At 41.7% G+C, this 18,694-nt stretch overlaps 1 protein-coding gene across 1 annotated transcript in view; it reads left to right on the plus strand.

The window, feature by feature from the left end:
- Positions 1 to 237: 237 nt before the first annotated feature.
- Positions 238 to 18,694, plus strand: part of SLC35F4 (solute carrier family 35 member F4) — a 207,251-nt gene continuing 188,794 nt past the window's right edge. The window contains exon 1 of the mRNA XM_066274946.1: positions 238 to 436. Within this exon, the coding sequence (XP_066131043.1) occupies positions 334 to 436 (103 nt within the window). The 5' untranslated portion in view covers positions 238 to 333. The remainder of the gene's footprint in view (positions 437 to 18,694) is intronic.

Genomic DNA, 18,694 nt, shown 5'->3' on the forward strand with positions numbered 1-18,694 from the left:
GCCAGGTGGGGCGCCCAAACCCGCCGCGGCGGCCGCGGTGGGCGTCGGAGGTGAGGGGGCGCTGTTCGGACAGCAGTGCGCCGGGTGGCGGGCGGGAGAGCTGCCAGGCTGACGGAGAGGCCGGCTCGAGTGGGGGCCGCTCCGCCGCCGCCGCCGCCGCCGCTGCCGCTGTGATGCGGAGCCGGTGCTGCGCGGGGCGGTGGAGTCAGAGCCCGGGCGCGGGAGCACGAGCTGCATCAGCACCGGAGGCGGCGGCGGCACCTGCACCAGCTCCCGGGCTCCGCGTTGCGCTCTCCGCCCCGCCGCGCCCGGGGTCGCCGCCCGGCACTCTCCATGGATGTCAAGGCGACCCCCAACGGGGTGGCCACCATCGAGGACCGGATCTTGCGAATCACCGGCTACTATGGCTATTACCCGGGTTATTCCAGCCAGAAAAGTAAGACGTCGCGGGGCTACCCTGTTCGAGGCGCCGGAGAGGGGTGGGATGCGGGAGGGAGCGCGGTCCGGACACCTGCAGCCTTTGCCGCCAACGCCAACGCCACGGTTCTAGCGGTGGGGACACAGGGCGAAAAGTGCGTGCGCTGTCCTCGGTGCTGAACCGTGAGAGAGGAACGGGGCCCCGGTCGCTTGCTCCTAGGAGTTTGGAAACAGTCGCAGCCTTCGGAGCGGAGGCGCAGAGGGCATCCGGTGAGCGCTGTAGACGGCCGTCAGCCTGCGCGCCCTGCTCATCTACGAACGGAGGAGGCTAACATGGCTGTTTACTTATTGGAAAGTCAGCCCGTGGGGCTGCACTCCCCGAAAGCCCCTACTGGGTGCCAGGCTGCGGGCGGGGCGCTGGCGACACCGGCTGGATAAGTTCCGGGGTGGGGCCAGCGGGGGCGTCCAGACTCGGGTCCGCGTGTCCGCTGGGGTCCGCCTGCTCCCTCCGGGCTGCGGAGATGTTGCCAGAGCGGGAATTACTCCTGTTAAAAAGGTCTTTGGGAGGTTCTCTAACCCGGGCAGGGAAAGAATCTGCTTAGGTCTCGGAGTCCCGAGTCCCGAGTCCTGAGTCCCGAGCCTCAGACTCAGCTTGGAGCTCGGAGCCAGCGCCCCAGGCACACGACGAGGGGCGGGCTGATGGTGGAGGAGGCGCGACAAGGCCACCCGCTCGCGCTACCGCTGCACGTCGCGGCTTCCTCTGAGTCCCAGCAGGCTGTTCTGTTCGGTACCCTCTTTCTTCTGGCCAAGCGAAATCCTGTGGCGCGTTTGCGTGCACGGTTCCGGAGCAGTTTTGAGAGGAGGGCGATGGGGCGCTCTTGACTCCGGTCCTCTCCCCCAACACACGACACCCCTGTCCCTATTTACTGGGGTTCGTTCTGTCAAGCGGCCAAAGTGGAGCTTGTTTTTTTATTTTTGTTTTTTTTTTCTCTATTGGGGAAGTAAGTTGCAGTTTAATTCTCACTCCGGTAGGGTTTCACGTTTCTATATCAATACATTTCTGTCGCAATGGATGGAGCTTAATTGATGTTTTTGCTGTTATTTTTAACCAGAGGTTTGGAAGCTCCTAGAAGCATTTCTGACTGGTATTTTTTTCTGTGACATTTGGGGGTGCAAATCAACGTTACAGTTTCTCTGAAGCAGACAAACACTGACACATAACCAGAAAACACTTTTTTTTCTCGTGTAACTCTCTCCCCCACGATGCTTCATCTCTATTGAATAATAATTAGCTTTCTTCCCTGGACTGTCTTTACATAGATATTTTCTAGTTTAGTATTTCATGTGGCTTCAGTTAAGGCCTATCGAATTTGGATGGTTTCTGTCTAGCTGTTTTTAAGATTAAAGGCTTGTATTATTCATTTTTTTAATACAAAAGTAATTATATGGTGTTAGAATCTTCTGGAAAGAAAATAACATGCTGTGGAACAAGATTTGAAGACTTCGTACTATAGACTCAAAAACTCCCTTTTCCCTCCGATATTGGTAAAGGGTTTCTTTGTTAACCTTAGACACTTAAGTGAAAGCACTTAGCCTACATGTGAGGATTCCACGGATTTCACAATAGGAATATTTTAATCAGAAACTTTGTTTCCTTAGAGAATGTGGAAGCTGTTTTTAAAATTACAAGACTCAGGATAGTATATTTTTATAACAATGTAACTTAGGTTAATAAAGAACAAACCCAAAAGAACACTGGAAAAGTGGCATTTTAAATAAAGATGTTTATATTATCTTTTCTTACTTGCTGACATAGGTGCACGTTTCATTTGCCATACAGTAACAAGACAAAAGGAGGGACGAACATTGGCCAAGACAGTAACGGAAGCTAAAAGGGTTAAAGATGCATTTGGCATAGTTATTGTGGAGGCACTTACCTAACTTCAGACCACAGAGTTCAAACAGGGAAGGCAGACAAACTGGCAAGGACAGAGAATTACTTGATAGTCAAGTAACTTTCTGGGTTTTTAAGAGGTAGGGAGAGATTGCCATTTCGCACAGTGAAAGATTAGGAGAGGAGACAGCTGGAAGAGGGACAGGCAGCAAAGCACCAGGAAATAATCTTGCCCTTAATGAAGGCTTCAACTAGTAAATAAACAAATAAACACATTGAAGTAAACCAGTACAATATGGTCAATTGATCTAGCTGTTATATGAAATGAGCAACAGCTTGGGAGAAGTCTACAGGGATATATTTATGAAAACACTGGGGTAGGGACTATATAATATGTAAAGGCAAGGTGACTTTCCTGTTTTCCGATTGCTCATGGTATGAGGCGTTAAGGATGGGATGATCTCTTGATATTTAAGCTGTTTGCCTTTTTAAAGGTAAGTGGGGACTCACCTGAGGGTATGCACCAATGATCAGTCTTGCGTTAGTGCACTCTGATGCCACCCCTGCCACTCAGGAAAATGAGTACCTTGTCCAGAACAAATTCTAGTAGTCAGGCTGATATAAAATACATATATTTTATTCTGATACATATATATGGTACAGAGATAATTAAAGCATTTGTCTAGCCTGGAGTTACTTATGGTCTGCTAGGGGAAATAGATCTATTCATTCAACAGGTATTAATTGAGCACCTCCTATGTGCCAGAAATATATCAGTGAACAATACAGATAAAAGAAGTTTCCTTTTTGGAGCTTAACTTCTAGTGGGAGGAGACAGACAAATAATAAAAAAATAAATTATGTAGTATATTTCAAGGCAGTAGCTGTTTTTTTTGTTTTTTTTTTCTGAAGCTGGAAACGGGGAGAGATAGTCAGACAGACTCCCGCATGCGCCCGACCGGGATCCACCCGGCACGCCCACCAGGGGGCGACGCTCTGACCACCAGGGGGCGATGCTCTGCCCCTCCGGGGCGTCGCTCTGTCGCGACCAGAGCCACTCTAGCGCCTGGGGCAGAGGCCAAGGAGCCATCCCCAGCGCACGGGCCATCTTTGTTCCAATGGAGCCTCGGCTGCGGGAGGGGAAGAGAGAGACAGAGAGGAAGGAGAGGGGGAGGGGTGGAGAAGCAGATGGGCGCTTCTCCTGTGTGCCCTGGCCGGGAATCGAACCCGGGACTTCTGCACGCCAGGCCGATGCTCTACCACTGAGCCAACCGGCCAAAGCAGTAGCTGCTTTTAAAAATTACAACAGGGTAAAAAAATTACAAAGGCTAAAAAATTTCTGAGGCAGGTAGTGATTGTGACAATTTTAAATAAGGTGGTAAGATAGATCCTCACTGAGGAGGTCATAATTGAGCAAAGACCTGAAGGCTGTGAGAGGGTTAGCCACAAGGGCATCCAGGATGACATTTCAGGCAGAGGGACCAGCCAGTGCAAAGCTCCGGAGCGAAGTATACTTGGCATGCTAGAAAGAGTGCAAGGAGGCCTGCATGGATGAAATACGTGAACAGCTGAGAAAGTGGTTGGAGATGAGCTCATAGTAGATACAAGGGCTCAGATAAAGTAGAGTCTTATGCCATTGTAAGTCGTTTGGGTTGTACTCTGAATGAAGTGAGGAGTCTTTGCAGGGTTTTGACAGAGGAGTGGTGTGATTTGACTTACCTTTCAACAGGATCAATTTGACTGCTCTATTGGGGCAGGGATGGAAGCAGAGAGACTAGTTAGTATGTTATTGTAAATACCTGCGTGAAAGATGATGGTGGTTTGAATCAGAGTGGTAGCACCAGAGATGGTCAAATTCTGGACGTATTTGAAAGTAGAGCCAGTTGGGTTTCTTGGTGGGCTGGATATAGCATCTGCAAGAAAGAGAGGAGTAAAAAGTGATCTAATGTTTTCTGATTGGACCAAGTTTGAGTTGCCAGTGGCTGAAGTGTGGAAAGCTTCAAGTTTAGGGGGTCAGGGGATAAGGATAACATTTTAGAAAAAATAAATGTAATTGGAGATGTTAAATAAGCTTGGAGATGCCTAGTTGGAGATATAAAGTAGGGATTTTCCAGCATTTGGGTGTTATCTAAAGCCTAAGATTGATGAGATGTCCAAGAAGTGAATGTGTGAATAAAGAGAAGAGGAGCCAGGACTGAACTGTGGGGTTCCCAGTACTCAGATGTTGAGAGATTGACGAGAAGAGGGGAAACCATTCAAAGATGCTAGAAAGAGCTCCCTGGGAGGTAGGAGGAAAACCAGGAGCAGTGATACCTTAAAAGCCAGAGAAGAGCTTCAGAGGGAAGGGGTTAGGTGAGTCCAGTGCTGCTGAAAAGTTAAGTAAAATGAAGACTGATAACTGACCATGAATATGGCAACAGAGTATCATTGGTGACCTTGACAATGTCAAGTAAAGTAGCATAAAATGGATTAGAATGTGTTTAGAGAGAATTAGAGGAAAGAATTGGAAATGTGAGCATAGACAACTAACTCTTCAAGGATTTTTATGCAAAGCGGAACAGAAGAAATGAGAATAGTTGTGTTTAAGTTTTTTTTTTTTTAAGATGTGAGAAGTAACAGCATGCTTGCATGCACATGAGAATGCTTCACTAGAGAAAGAAAAATTAGTGATTTTGGAGAGATAGGGTATCAAATTTAGTGCACACAAGAAGGAACATTGCTTTAGATAGGAGCATGGATATAGGGCAGAGTGTGTGGGTGCAGGCTCTGGAAGATGGATAATTGAGATGGTGGGAGTCTGCTGAGGTTTTCTTCTGGTTGCTTTAGCTTTCTCCAAATAGGAAGAGAGGTCATCCACTGAGTGAGGAGTTGGGAGGAGGTGGCAGGTTTGGAGAAGAGAGAAACTGTGAATAGTTAAATAGAAAGAGTGCATGAATTGGGGAAGCATAGTAAGCTTGCCTGGTTGCTTTAAAAGGCCTATTTAGAGTTCTTGGTCACAAATTTAAAGCGAAACCAGGCACATGGTTGTTGCATTCTTTGACACAGTGGAGACATGGAGCAAGTGAAGAGAAAGATTTAACTAGAGTTGCAGATTATCCAAAGGATATAGTAAAATAATAGCAGGAAAAAGTTGTGAAGGTATTCAATAAAAGTATTATTATAATGATTGACCATAGAATTAATTTAAAAATTTTTATGTATTAATTTTAGAAAGAGAGGAAGAGAGAGAGAGAGAGAGAGAGAATATGTATTTGTTATTTCAATTATTTATGTATTCATTGGTTGATTCTTGAATGTGCCCTGACTGAAGATCAAACCCCAACGCTGGCATATAGGGATGATGTTCTAACCAACTGAGCTACCTGTCCAGGGGTAACTGTAGAATTTAAAGCTGGTAAGTTGAGGAGAGAGGAAATCTAGATGATTGGGGAGAGTGAAAAACGGTAGGATCAATAGATTGGAAATGTCTGTGGGATCAAAGGCTAGTGGAAGTTAGCTGAAAGGTAAGGGGTGGTGGTGAAAAACATAAGAGGGTTGTATACTATATGAAGTCATTTACATAATTCAAGTCAAAGGCTAAATCCATTTTTAGTATTCCATTATTCGTATTTTGGGGATGAGCCTTCTTTCTGTGTTTATATAGGAGGCAGTATATTGATGGGTAGTGAACTAAAACCATAGTGGTTTAGAAATTGATTCTAGTCTTTAACCTGCCAGCAACTGGCTCTGACACCTGGGACACTTCTCTTTGTAGATATCAATTAGTTTCCTTGTTTGTAAAAAAGAGGGTAGGAGTCACTGTCTCAAAACAGCCATGCAGTAGATCACCGTTGACAGCCTTCGAAACATCTCACCCTGTACATAAGAAGCTCACTCAGTAAACTCGAATAAAATGTTGCCTCTGCTCACTTTACCTTCTATCTCTGATAGTGGCCACTTGCCTCTTTGTTCCATGTTGACCTTTTGCTTTTTCTATACCCCATAAGTGACCAGGTTCTGTGGTTGTTTTCTCTTGGCAGTTGCAAACGTAAGGCAAGACATTTCCCCCTTACCCTGAGCCTATATCTGACCATTCCATGTCTAAAAGGAACTCGGATTTCTGGCTCCCCTGGCTCTCTGAATTCTCCAGTTGCCACAATGACTTAGCATTTCCCAAAGTTCTAGCCTCAGCGATCTTTTATTAGTCTTTACTTTTTGTTTTCCCTGAGTGGTTCATTCATTCCCATGGCTTTGCCATCTTCTATGTGTCTATATTTCTAGATCCACTCTTTCTGAATCCATATTTCAAACTCCCTACCTGGATGTCCTCTAGGCATGTCACACATAAAACTAAATTCATCATCTTGTCCTTAAATGTACTTTTTCCTACTTATTATGTTTTTTAATTTCTAATATCTGTATCTAACCAATTGCCCAGAAACTGGCATTATCCTTAAACTCTCCCCTCTCCCCATACCTCATAACACTTAACATTCTATCTTTCCCACTCCAATATGGGCTTTCTATCCTTATTTTTACTGCCTTAGCTCTAGCCATCATATCTTTTGCCCAGCCTCAAATCCTTCTAATCCAGTATGCACACCTTAACATTTAATTCCCTTCAATGAAAATCTGCTTACCTCATTTTCCTGATCAATTGCATGAAATAAATCTTCCTTTTTCTGTGTAATAAAGCACGAACTCCTTAACATGCCACAATCTGAGCCCACCTTACATTGTTCTATTTTAGTACAAATTTCCCCCCTAATTGCCAAAGTAATGCATGCTGAATGCAGAAAATCTGAAAGGCAGAGACACAAAGAGAGATTAAAACAAAATTATGTGTAATTTCATCACCCAGAGATGATTAGTGATTAATATTTTGGTTAACACTACCCTTTGGCCTTTTTTTAAATAACTATATAAATAATACATGCAAATATTTTTTATTTCATATCAAACATTTCTCTTATTGGTCTATATATTTATAATAACTTAAATTTAATGTATGAATAGTCTTCCAAATATTTAAGCACCTTAATCATCTTAAATTGTTGGATTTTTTTAGTCCAATTTCTTTTTTTTAATTTCACAGCCCACATGGCCTCCACAAACCCTGGTCATAGTCTCAGTAAGCAGCTCCTTATTTTTATACCATGATAGTCCTCTTACTTTTCTGCTTCTCAGAACCTTTTCTTGCACCTACGGATGGAGTGTCTTCCTCTCCTGTTTCCTTCCTCACACCTTGGAAAGCTCCTATGTATCATGAAAGGCTGAATTTAAATGCACTGCCCTCTGTAAGACTTCCTTGCTGGCCCAGGCTGGGCTGATCCTCCTGCTTCTGTAATACTGTGTACTCACCTAAACTCTAGCATTTAACACGTGTTCGGGACTGTTTACACCAGGCTGTCTCACCCACTGAGCAGGGGAGGGTAAAGACTTTTCTCTGTTTATTGATTTTCCTCTTAGAAAAGTGACTAGTACATTCTGAGGGCTCAATAAAGTTTATTGTTCTAGTGAATGAGTGATTACAGGTGCCTCTAAAAAAATTGCAGTGTTAATTATTTTCACACAGAATAAAAAGAGTACTTAATGGTAGTGTTTGGAAGAAAATAACAAAAAAAATTACTAGCCATGAATGAATTAAACAGATGTGCCTATTCAAAGAATGAGAATACATCAAATGGTATTTTATGATTACTTTACCTTTGTGGTTGTAACTTCCGCATTTGTGTCTTTCTTATTTTTTTCATAATGTTTTCTGTTCGAGAATGAGGGAGAAGGCAATTAAAAATATACAGAGTAGTATAAAGTTACTAGAATTATAAGAAATAAAATGTGCCCTCCCCCCCTGAAGTGGTTACTATTGGTCTTCATGGTACAATATTAATATGACTCTTAAGCACCCTAACTAGAGTAAGTTATAAAAGTGTTTCTTAGTGGTAAAATAAATGCACCAAACATTTCTCTAAGTTCATATTCTGTTTATATCCTGATAATAAGCTCTATGCTTTTTGTATATATATGATAGGTAGTATTTTGTAAACAATTATAATTACCATGGGTATGTAGCATTGAGAAGTCTTTGTAACAGTGTTTTTAACTATGACATATAAGGGTTGTGTTTATGCTGAATATTATTTTAGATGCTGTTAATATTGGATAATATGGTAGCTTTTACAATGTTAATTTTGATGTGTATTTTGGTTAATTTCCTTCCAATCTTCCTAAAGCATACAGGGTTTCACTTCTTGATTTCTTGACAAATGTGAACTATAGTGTAGTCACAGTTCTGATATGTAGACAATTCTGTGCCCTGCTTCTTCTCCACTTAACATTTTAGGGTAAGCCTTTCTTATGTTTTTGCATTTATCTGCTTTGAGAGGTTGAAATTAGATTCTCCTTTCAAAGATCTTGGCTTAAAAATTTTGGGAAAGCCAGTTCTCAGTTATTTGACACTAAATACAAGAGAGAAACCTGGAGTGTTAGTGAGGGCCTGTTTAGTTTCTAGTCACAGGATTGCACTTGAACTGGCTTTAGTAACATGGAAGCCACTGGAAGGATCCTGGGGTCTCCTATGGGTTTTAGGCGCAGGCATAAAGATAAAGTAGGATAAGGTTGAGTAAGTTTCTGGAGGGCTGTGGTGGAAACGGGAAGCCCTCTTTCTCTGCCTCTCATCTCTTTTTCTGGCACATGGTCTCCATTCTTGCCTCTTGCTGCAGGCTGGCTTTCTGTATTTTCTTGTGCAAATGGTTGAAAATAGCATCTGCCAGCAGTTCCCGTGTTTTGATGTCCTTTATTCAAGAGAGCAGGAAGATAGAGCAAGAATCTCTCACTTCTAAGTCAGGATTCCTGAGGAAAGGGACTTGGCTTAATTTGTGCCAAGTGCACACTCTTGGTCTATTGACTGTGGTGGTTTGGGGCAAGGTCAAGTTAGCAATCATAGCTGCCAGAGGCTCTCTCCTGTAACCTTATTGACTGTGGGGGAAGAGGAAATTTACATAGAAAAAAAGCAATTGGCTAGACGGGACAGTCAACTTAATAGCTGTTTGGTTCAGAGCTTTGCGTAAAAAGTTTTTCATATCAAATTATAGGTTTCATTCAAGATTGATCTTCCCTTTCTTCTGGTCCTGATAGCCCTCAGTGTATCTAAATAATATTTAGTGAAGTTATAGACACTACATTCCTACTAACTGAGAAAATACAAGTGTCTCTTTAGCATATAAATCTCCAGGGAGTTCTGTTTAAAAATTCCCCGGCCAGTACTGTAGATTGCTTAATAAGTTTTATTGTCGTGCTACTGGTTACATCAAGTTTGGAAGAAATGTTTCTTTTTCTAGGTCAGATAGGGCAACATACCAGTTTCTTCAGACTATTGAGGATGACATTTAACACTGGTTTTTTAAAACGGGGATTGAAATTATACTGTTCTATAGTTTGTGATTTTCTCTATTTTGTCTTGGGCTAATGCTAAGATGCTACTAGTAAGGTGTCAATAATGGTTTTATGGTTTTGAAAACCAGATATACTAAGAATTATTTATCCTTTGAGAAGCTAAGATGCCTAACGGTGCTAGATCCTGTAGATTTTTGCTGCTGACATTTTGCTAAGCCCAAGGTCATGTGATCTTGGTGTCTTTCTCATATTTTTGTTTATTTCCATGTTTAATCATAGGAAAGATCCAGAATGAATGAAGTAGGAGCCATTTGGAGCACAATCTTCCCTGCTGGAGTTATCAGGTGTTAAAACATCCATACACATTTCTACTTCCCAGGGACTTTGTAAAGTGAATATATTAGAAGTTGAGAACTTTTAATTTCTTCTAAATTTTTGTAAAATACTGAGTACTTGAAATGAACTTCTTATCTTGCCCTCTAGTCCTCACGCGCATAGCACCCTTTGTAGTTATTTAAAAGCAATAATTGAATGTAATTCTTTCTGGTTAATAACCTGAGTGACTTCCTGTGTCTCTTTGGAAAACTGCAAAACACTAAACCCAGCCTCCAAGGTCTAATATGGTTGGATTCTTCATGGGGCACACTCTTCCATGCTCTCATTCTGCTTTGCTCATACAAGCATGTGCTCCAGGCCCCTTCCTTCTTCTGGGCTGGTGAACAAGTTCCTCCCTCTTTCTGATGTTACCTGGCTAGTGCTTAGACATCTCTCAGGTCTCGTATTAAGTGCGACTGCCTCAGAGAGACCTTTCCAGCTCTACACTTCTCTCATCTCATGCACTTTTTTTTTATAGCACTTATTACAACTGCAGTTACAATTTATGTTGCTTTGGGGGGCTGTTTAATGTCTTTCTTGCTCATTAGTCTCTTAGCTCCCTAAAAGAAGGAAGGGATCTGTTTTGTTCAGCTCTATGTACCCATCACACAGAACAATGCCTATGCACTCTATAAATATCTGTTGCATGATTAAACCTTGTTAAAAATTAATTAGACTTAAAAAATTTAATTTTATTTGGAATATTTTCAGACTTACAGAAAATCTGAAAAGATAATAGGGAGTTCCTGTATACCCTCACCTGGTTTCCCCCATTATTATCACTTTATATTAGTGATGTACATTTGTCAGACCTAAAGACCCAATGCTGGTCCATTACCATTGATTAAAACCTAAGCTTTATTTGGATTTCACTAATTTTTCCATTAAGATTCTCTTTCTGTTCCAGGATCCAATCCAGGATTCTGCATTACACTTAGTTGTCATATCTCTTAAATAGGCTTTTAATGCATTTAATTTGAAAAGATCATTTTAATTCTATAGGAACTTCCTGCCCGATTTTTTAGGGCTTGGATCAGATCACATTTGAAAATTTAACTGCTAGTTTTCAAAGTGACATTGGATTAAATTCATGTTTGAAATGACCTATGACTTAACATGGTAATTACATAGTATCTTAAAAGACTGTTCTACAGGATAAAGCAGTAGTTTTTAGCATTTCTGCTTTTTAACATTTTGGGTGAAATACTAATCTTTGAAAATGTAAATAAAGCTATAAAATTACCCTCCTTCCTAAATGTATATATACATAAAACATTTTTATGCAGTTTATTTTATTACACTAGAAGTTTATGAATTCACAGGAACAGCCTATAGAAATAATAATTCCAACAAATTGTATGTATTTTATCTATGAGAATGGCTGCAAAATGTAATGGCAATGCCTGAAAAAAAAATGGCAATAATTAAAATTTGTTAACTAAAATAAACATAAACTTAGTTTTAATCAAAAGTGAATTTTGTAAGTAAATCAGAAAAAACCAGGAACTGTATTATTCCATACGTAGGTGGGACATAAAAGTGAGACTAAGAGACATTGATAAGAGTGTGGTGGTTACGGGGGGAGGGGGGAGAGGGAAAGGGAAAGGGGGAGGGGGAGGGGCACAAAGAAAACTAGATAGAAGGTGACAGAGGACAATCTGACTTTGGGTGATGGGTATGCAACATAATTGAATGACAAGATAACCTGGACATGTTATCTTTGAATATATGTATCCTGATTTATTGATGTCACCCCATTAAAAAAATAAAATTATAAAAAAAAAGTGAATTTTGGGCCCTGGCCGGTTGGCTCAGTGGTAGAGCGTCGGCCTGGCGTGCAGAAGTTCCGGGTTCGATTCCCAGCCAGGGCACACAGGAGAGGCGCCCATCTGCTTCTCCACCCCTCCCCCTCTCCTTCCTCTCTGTCTCTCTCTTCCCCTCCTGCAGCTAAGGCTCCATTGGAGCAAAGATGGCCCAGGCGCTGGGGATGGCTCTGTGGCCTCTGCCTCAGGCGATAAAGTGGCTCTGGTCGCAACATAGCTACGCCCAGGATGGGCAGAGCATCACCCCTGGTGGGCAGAGCATCGCTCCTGGTGGGCGTGCCGGGTGGATCCTGGTCCGGCGCATGTGGGAGTCTATCTGACTGTCTCTCCCCGTTTCCAGCTTCAGAAAAATACACACACACAAAAAAGTGAATTTTGTAAGAAAGCTTTTGCAATATGGATTGAATAAGAAGCTGGAATTTTGGTGTGGTCTTAGGCATGGAAGTATGCTGCTCATCTTTGACATTCAGTTGACTTCAACTTGATTAAACTTTTAACACCTCCTAAAAACTTTACCTTTCGAGGATATGAGGTAGCAAAGTTAGAAATTCCATAATTTATTTTGCAGGTAAAGGGTGAATGTGTATTAAGAAACACCAGAATTCCCATGGACTCTTCAAGTTGAATTAAAGCCACATTATTTTGTTTGTACTAAAGTCAATGATGTCATCTTTGAGTGAGAGCTGCATCCTCCATCCTATCTTTGTCAGCAGAGAAAGAATGATGAAATCATGTCTCAATATTAAGGTTATCTAAGCAGAATTAGCCTTCAAATATATCCTGCTGTGTATCCAGGTACCTCCAGAGTGTTTGTCTGTACAGACATTTTATGACACATTGTCATTCTGGATCCTTATTTTCCTGAGGAGCTGTGTTTTCATAAAAACTTGTGGCCTTCAGCTGCATGATAATAGTGACTTTAAAGTTTTCAGTGAAAAAATGTATCATGCTATATTATCTATATAAATTAAGCAAAGTAAAGTATGAACTTCTTTTACTAGCTGACTGTTCTAAAGGTGGGTTTCCCTTTTCTCTCCGTTAGAATAAAAAACAAAATTCAGCTAAATAAATTTGAAGATCTAATTGGCTTTGCATTTTTTTCAGCATTTCATGAATCAGGCAACATGCATCTAGCAAATAGAAGGGCACGCCAAGGTTTTGTACAGAATAGAAGGTTTTTATAGGAAGAAGGGTGGGACAAAGGAACAAAAGAAAATAAGGGATTATGTTTTAGACCAAGACATCCTTTGGAGAGAGAACAGCAAGGGCTTTTTATCATTTAGATGATCTTTTCTTTCAATGGGGGATGGAGCAACCCCACATGACAGATTACTGGTGCTTGACGAGAACATTCCAGACTGAATATTAAGATTGCATTTCTGGGAGAGGTTGAAACTGCAATTAGATCAGGTATTAAATCTAGATTTGGTATCATGGGCTTTTAGCATGAGTGATGCCATTTTGGGCCTGTAATTTTTCTCTTTTGCATCTCAAAGGTGATACAAATGTCTTCCTAAATATCTTTCAAAGATTTCCAGTCATGGTTTCTGGAAAGATATTAGCTTCCAGGAAATATAGGAGAGTGCCACGCTCTCTTCATTGGCTCTAATGAAATGGACTGTCAAGGCAATAAAAAAGGTTCCTTCTGGGATTGCTGATGATATTTTGGGTGCTACTACATGCTGATATATAAAGCAGCAAGTTACACTGATGTGAAAAGCTGCTTTCATCACTAAAGCAGCACAACCTACTTTTCTCTCCACATACAATTTGTTAAACATTGTAACCTTTCATACTTTCTAAAAGAAACTCACAGAGTAGGCATGCTCTGCAGATGACATTCATACACACAGAAAAGCAGGAGTTGGAAGCTGTGGGAGATTTACAGTTATTTGCTAACATAAAATAGCATAGTTGCTAAAATCTTCAATGTTTGCATCAAAATTATGGCAAATGAGTGTTTGGGGAAAAGAGTTTATTTTATAAAGGCACTGATTTCATTTTTATCTCTTGCTGCAGACCATGATCCAGTTTATCCTTTTCCAAAGCACACTGGTTCCCACAGTCTCTCTAGGATGAATTTGGCTGCAAGTAAAGAACACTCAACTTATATTGGCTTATGCATTGAGGAAATTTATTCTTTTAAATAGCAAGTAGCTGAGAGGTGGGGTGACCGACTTAAATGATTTATGCTATAATAAAGTGCCAGATTCTAATCTTTTTTTCCCCGTTCTTCATTTCTTTTTTTTTTTGTTTTTTTTTTTTTTTGTATTTTTCTGAAGCTGGAAACGGGGAGAGACAGTCAGACAGACTCCTGCATGTGCCCGGGATCCACCCGGCACGCCCACCAGGGGCCACGCTCTGCCCACCAGGGGGCAATGCTCTGCCCCTCCGGGGCGTTGCTCTGCCACGACCAGAGCCACTCTAGCGCCTGGGGCAGAGGCCAAGGAGCCATCCCCAGCGCCCGGGCCATCTTTGCTCCAATGGAGCCTTGGCTGTGGGAGGGAAAGAGAGAGACAGAGAGGAAGGAGGGGGTGGGGGTGGAGAAGCAAATGGGCGCTTCTCCTATGTGCCCTGGCCGGGAATCGAATCCGGGTCCCCCGCACGCCAGGCCGACGCTCTACCACTGAGCCAACCGGCCAAGGCCTGTTCTTCATTTCTTGGTTTGTGTGTTGTACTTTGTTGAATATTTTCTTGACTTTATTTTCAAATTCTTCTATTAAGTTCTTCCACTTAAAGTTTCATTTAAAGTTGTAGTAGCTTTCTTGTTTCCTTAATATTTCTTTTAAAATTATGACATCTTAATTTTGTTTTATGAATAGAGTAATTTCTTTTATTCCCTGAGGATATTACTGACATGCTTTTTTATTTTTATTTATTTTTATTTGTTTTTTGTATTTTTCTGAAATGAGAAGCGGGTAGGCAGAGAGACAGATTCCCACATATGCCCGACCGGGATACATTTGGCATGTCCACCAGGGGGCGATGCTCTGTCCATCTGGGGTGGTTGCTTCATTGCAACTGGAGCCATTCTAGTGCCTGAGGCGGAGGCCATGGAGCCATCCTCAGTGCCTGGGCCAACTTTGCTCCAATGGAGTCTTGGCTGTGGGAGGTGAAGAGAGCCAGAGAGAGAAAGGAGAGGGTGAAGGATGGAGAAGCAGATGGGCGCTTCTTCTGTGTGCGCTGGCCGGGAATTGAACCTGGGACATCCACAGTCTGGGCCAACACTCTACCATTGAGCCAACTGGCCAGGGTCTGCTTTTTTATTTTGAATGGGCTGTTTCCTCCCAGTTACTTTTAGGAATTTTAAAATTATTGTTAGCCAATATTCTTGGATGTTTTGTGATCTTTGTTTATCTGTTTATATCCTGGAGTATAGGACTCTAAAACTATTTGGAAGTGGTGAGACAGTTGAAGACATCAAGAACTATGAAGGGTCTTACCCCGCTTTCAAGTTAGCCTGTTACAGTTTCATGGATGCTAGTAGAAGACATGAAATTCATGGGTCAGATACAAAGGACTTTATTATTCACAGTTAAGCAAGTAGCATGAGCTTCACACTCATAGGGGCTCCCTTTGTTCCTCAAGTTCCACAAGGACTTCCTCTCTATGTGAAAATTTTGAGTCACAGCTGAGGAATCCTGAGCTTAGAGAATCCCAGTTATTTATAATGGCCTACTACAAAACCAGCCAAGCTTTGCTCCAGACATGAGCAGAAAAACCTGCCTTCTATTCTACAGGGAGACATTGTCTCTACCTTTCAAGCTGTATACTATACAGGGTCTTGAAAAGGTAGTCCAGGAAAAAGGCTCTCGGATCCTACATGAGATGTTGAGAAATGGAAGAGAGATCTACAGAAACTTGTCAAACAGTTGGGCTGTTTCCTTGGGAACCTTCAATATCATTTTCTTAATATCTGGTCTTTGGGAACATAAAAAGCTTTTCTAATCTCTTGACTAGTTGCTAGCATTCTGGGAACCAAGTAGGAAAGAAGCCTGGGCATCTCAGTGAGAAGTGTGCATAGATTCACTTGAGTCATTCATGATTTTGGTATGATTCCCCAATATTCAACCATGCCTAGTATTCCCGCAGACTCTCGTTTGAGTCTGTCTGCATGATATTGCCAGAGTGAAGGGAGGCAAGTCAGATGGTACACAGAGTGATGGTGGAGATTAAAAAGCCCTTTGCCCTCTTAAACAGGCTAAACCAATGATTTTAGCCCCATTGTCCTCCCTCTTATAGTGGTAGCTGGTAACTCTGGGAAATTCTGTTGTTGTAAATTGGACTAATGGCCATTTTCTGTACCCTTTATAGTCTAGATTTCAGTTTCCTTAGGCCTGACAAGTCTTTTACTACTTTCCAGCTTTAAAATTTTGTTACTATCTTCTCTCCTGATTCTTGTGGATTTATACCTTTAAAAACAAATTCAATAATAGTCATTTTAGCAGAATTTCCTGAGTGAACAAATAAAGGTATGTGTATTCGATCAGCCATCTTTACCGGGAAGGAGCATTGTACTTTTTATTCATATTCCTTGAAATCTTCCAGTGTAAACTGGATCTACTATACACCAAGGCAAATGCTTTATTTATAGTGGCAGAGGTCATTATCTTTATTTCTTCCCAGTGGGAAGCTATTTTAAATGTCCTAACATGGGGGCCAATAACATTGTGCATTATTCGTGTCTTGATCTGAACGCTCTTTTTGCAGATGTTTTTAGTTTATGAAAACACCAAGCAGTGAATTTAAGGTCTGCGTTCTTTTCCGTATGCATGTTATATTGCAATAAAAATTTTATTTTAAAAAGTGTATGTGACATGACTAGGTATTCCTAGCATCCAGTCAATTTACCCTTGATTTTAATAAAACATTGAATTGTAACTTAAAAATAGTTTTTGAACTTTTAAAGTAACATCAAATAAATAATTTCTTTTGTGTGTTCCCCGTTCACTAACCTCTAAATGCATCCCCTAATCCCTTACCAGTGTGAGAAAAGTAGTTTCTCAAATACTTTGCTGCATATTAGAAACTCCTGGGAGTTCTAAAAAAGTATCCCAAAGCCAAGACTGCATTCCATTCTAATTAAACAGAACCCAGAATCTCCAGGACTGAAACCCAGACTTCAGTACTTGTGAAAGCTCCCAGGAGCAGCCAATAAACGGCCAAGACTGTGAACACGAATCTAGGGCAATGCTTCTCCAGCTACCTGTGGTGAAGAAGCAGTTTCTCTTTTAAAATTTTCCACTCATTATGTATCAAAACTCGTACGAAATCAGTGAAAATAAACTGACAGAAAAAAGAATCCTACTCCTAAATATCACAGCAATGTCAACTTGCTATCAAGTTTTTTCCATGCTTACCCTCAATTTCTGTGTTTCTCTTGCCACAGACTGCTAACAGTGCATGGCCAATACCTGTCTGCAGAGCACCCTTTGATTAGCACCAGTTACTTAAAACACTGGAATACTCTGTTTCCCAGCACAAGCTGAATACCTGGATCTTTTGTCTCTCTGGAGACCAAGGGGGAGTTGGGCCTGGGCCTTGGCGTGTGTGTTCCCACCATTTCCTACAGCCCCGCTGACATAGTGCATCCAGTCTCGTGATTTCTGGGCTCTGACAGCATGGGGTCAGAGTCCATAATAACTCAGGGCTTTGCTTGAGATTTTTCAAGTATTGCTTCCCGTCAGCTATATCAATGTAGGAAATGCTCTTGACTACTGAAATCTTAGCATGGGATCTCATGTACATTTGTGGTGGATCTATTCTTTGAGCTGTATGTACAAGAGAATTTCAGAGAAAAAATCCATTAAAGACTCTCAGGAACAGAGACAGATTAAGGTTGGTTGAGGCCCCGGGCACAGAAGAAAAAGTTGGGCCCCTGACATTAGAAAAAAGTGTAAAGTTGGGGTTTTGCGGGACCCTTCAGAAGTCAGGGCCCAGGGCGCGTGCCCTGTGCACCCGCTGTTAAATCTGCCTCTGCTCAGGAACAAAAAATCCACTTCACTCTTTGTGAATTTGTGCCTGAGGATAGAATACAATGAAAACTTCCCTGTTACTTGGGCTGGAAGCTCCAAGGAGATTGGTGTTTCACTCAGTCGCCTGTGGGGGCTGCCTGTTGTGTTTGAGGGCTAAATGAGAGGAACTGAGCTGCTGTTATCCGCTGCCCCTCGACACTGGGCCCAAGAGTGTGGAAACACAGAAGTTTACCCATGTGGAAGGAATCCCATTAGGTTAATGAAGCCTGGGATAGAGAGATTGGAATTGGTGGCACCTTTATCCTAGAGAGGAATGCGCGATGACTCAGATCGATTTTCTGATGAGGTCATCTCATCCCCTTCCCTTTGGGACATCATTTCGATTGTGATGTGATTGAATTCTAGTTGAAGCAAAAAAATTTTTTTTCTCTCAGTACTGACTCACCTGTTTCAGAGAAGATGACACAACTCTGCTTATTAGAGAACCAAGGGCCACACTGCGTGTGATTCATTTCACTCTCAGTCTCTTCTGTGGTTTTTAATAAAGCTTAGGTTTCAGTGATCTTCTTACTTCTTGACTTCTGTTATGTTCTGATAATTTTCGCTGGAAATGTAGAATTTCAGAGCAGCTCCCCTAGGTGTGCCTTAGGTCTGTCTCCCAGAGAGGAAACAAGGAGACAGAGGAGACACTCTGTGGCTCTGGACTTGAAACCTTTCTCAACTCAGATTTGGTTACTTGATCACAGATGAAAAGTGGAGGCTATTAACTTACTTGCTTATAGAGTTCTACATTCCTTAAAGTTTTACACTATGTGTAAAAACTCATGCATGTAAAA

The sequence above is a fragment of the Saccopteryx bilineata genome, chromosome 4 (genome assembly GCF_036850765.1).
Source record: "Saccopteryx bilineata isolate mSacBil1 chromosome 4, mSacBil1_pri_phased_curated, whole genome shotgun sequence".
Taxonomy (NCBI): Eukaryota; Metazoa; Chordata; class Mammalia; order Chiroptera; family Emballonuridae; genus Saccopteryx; species Saccopteryx bilineata.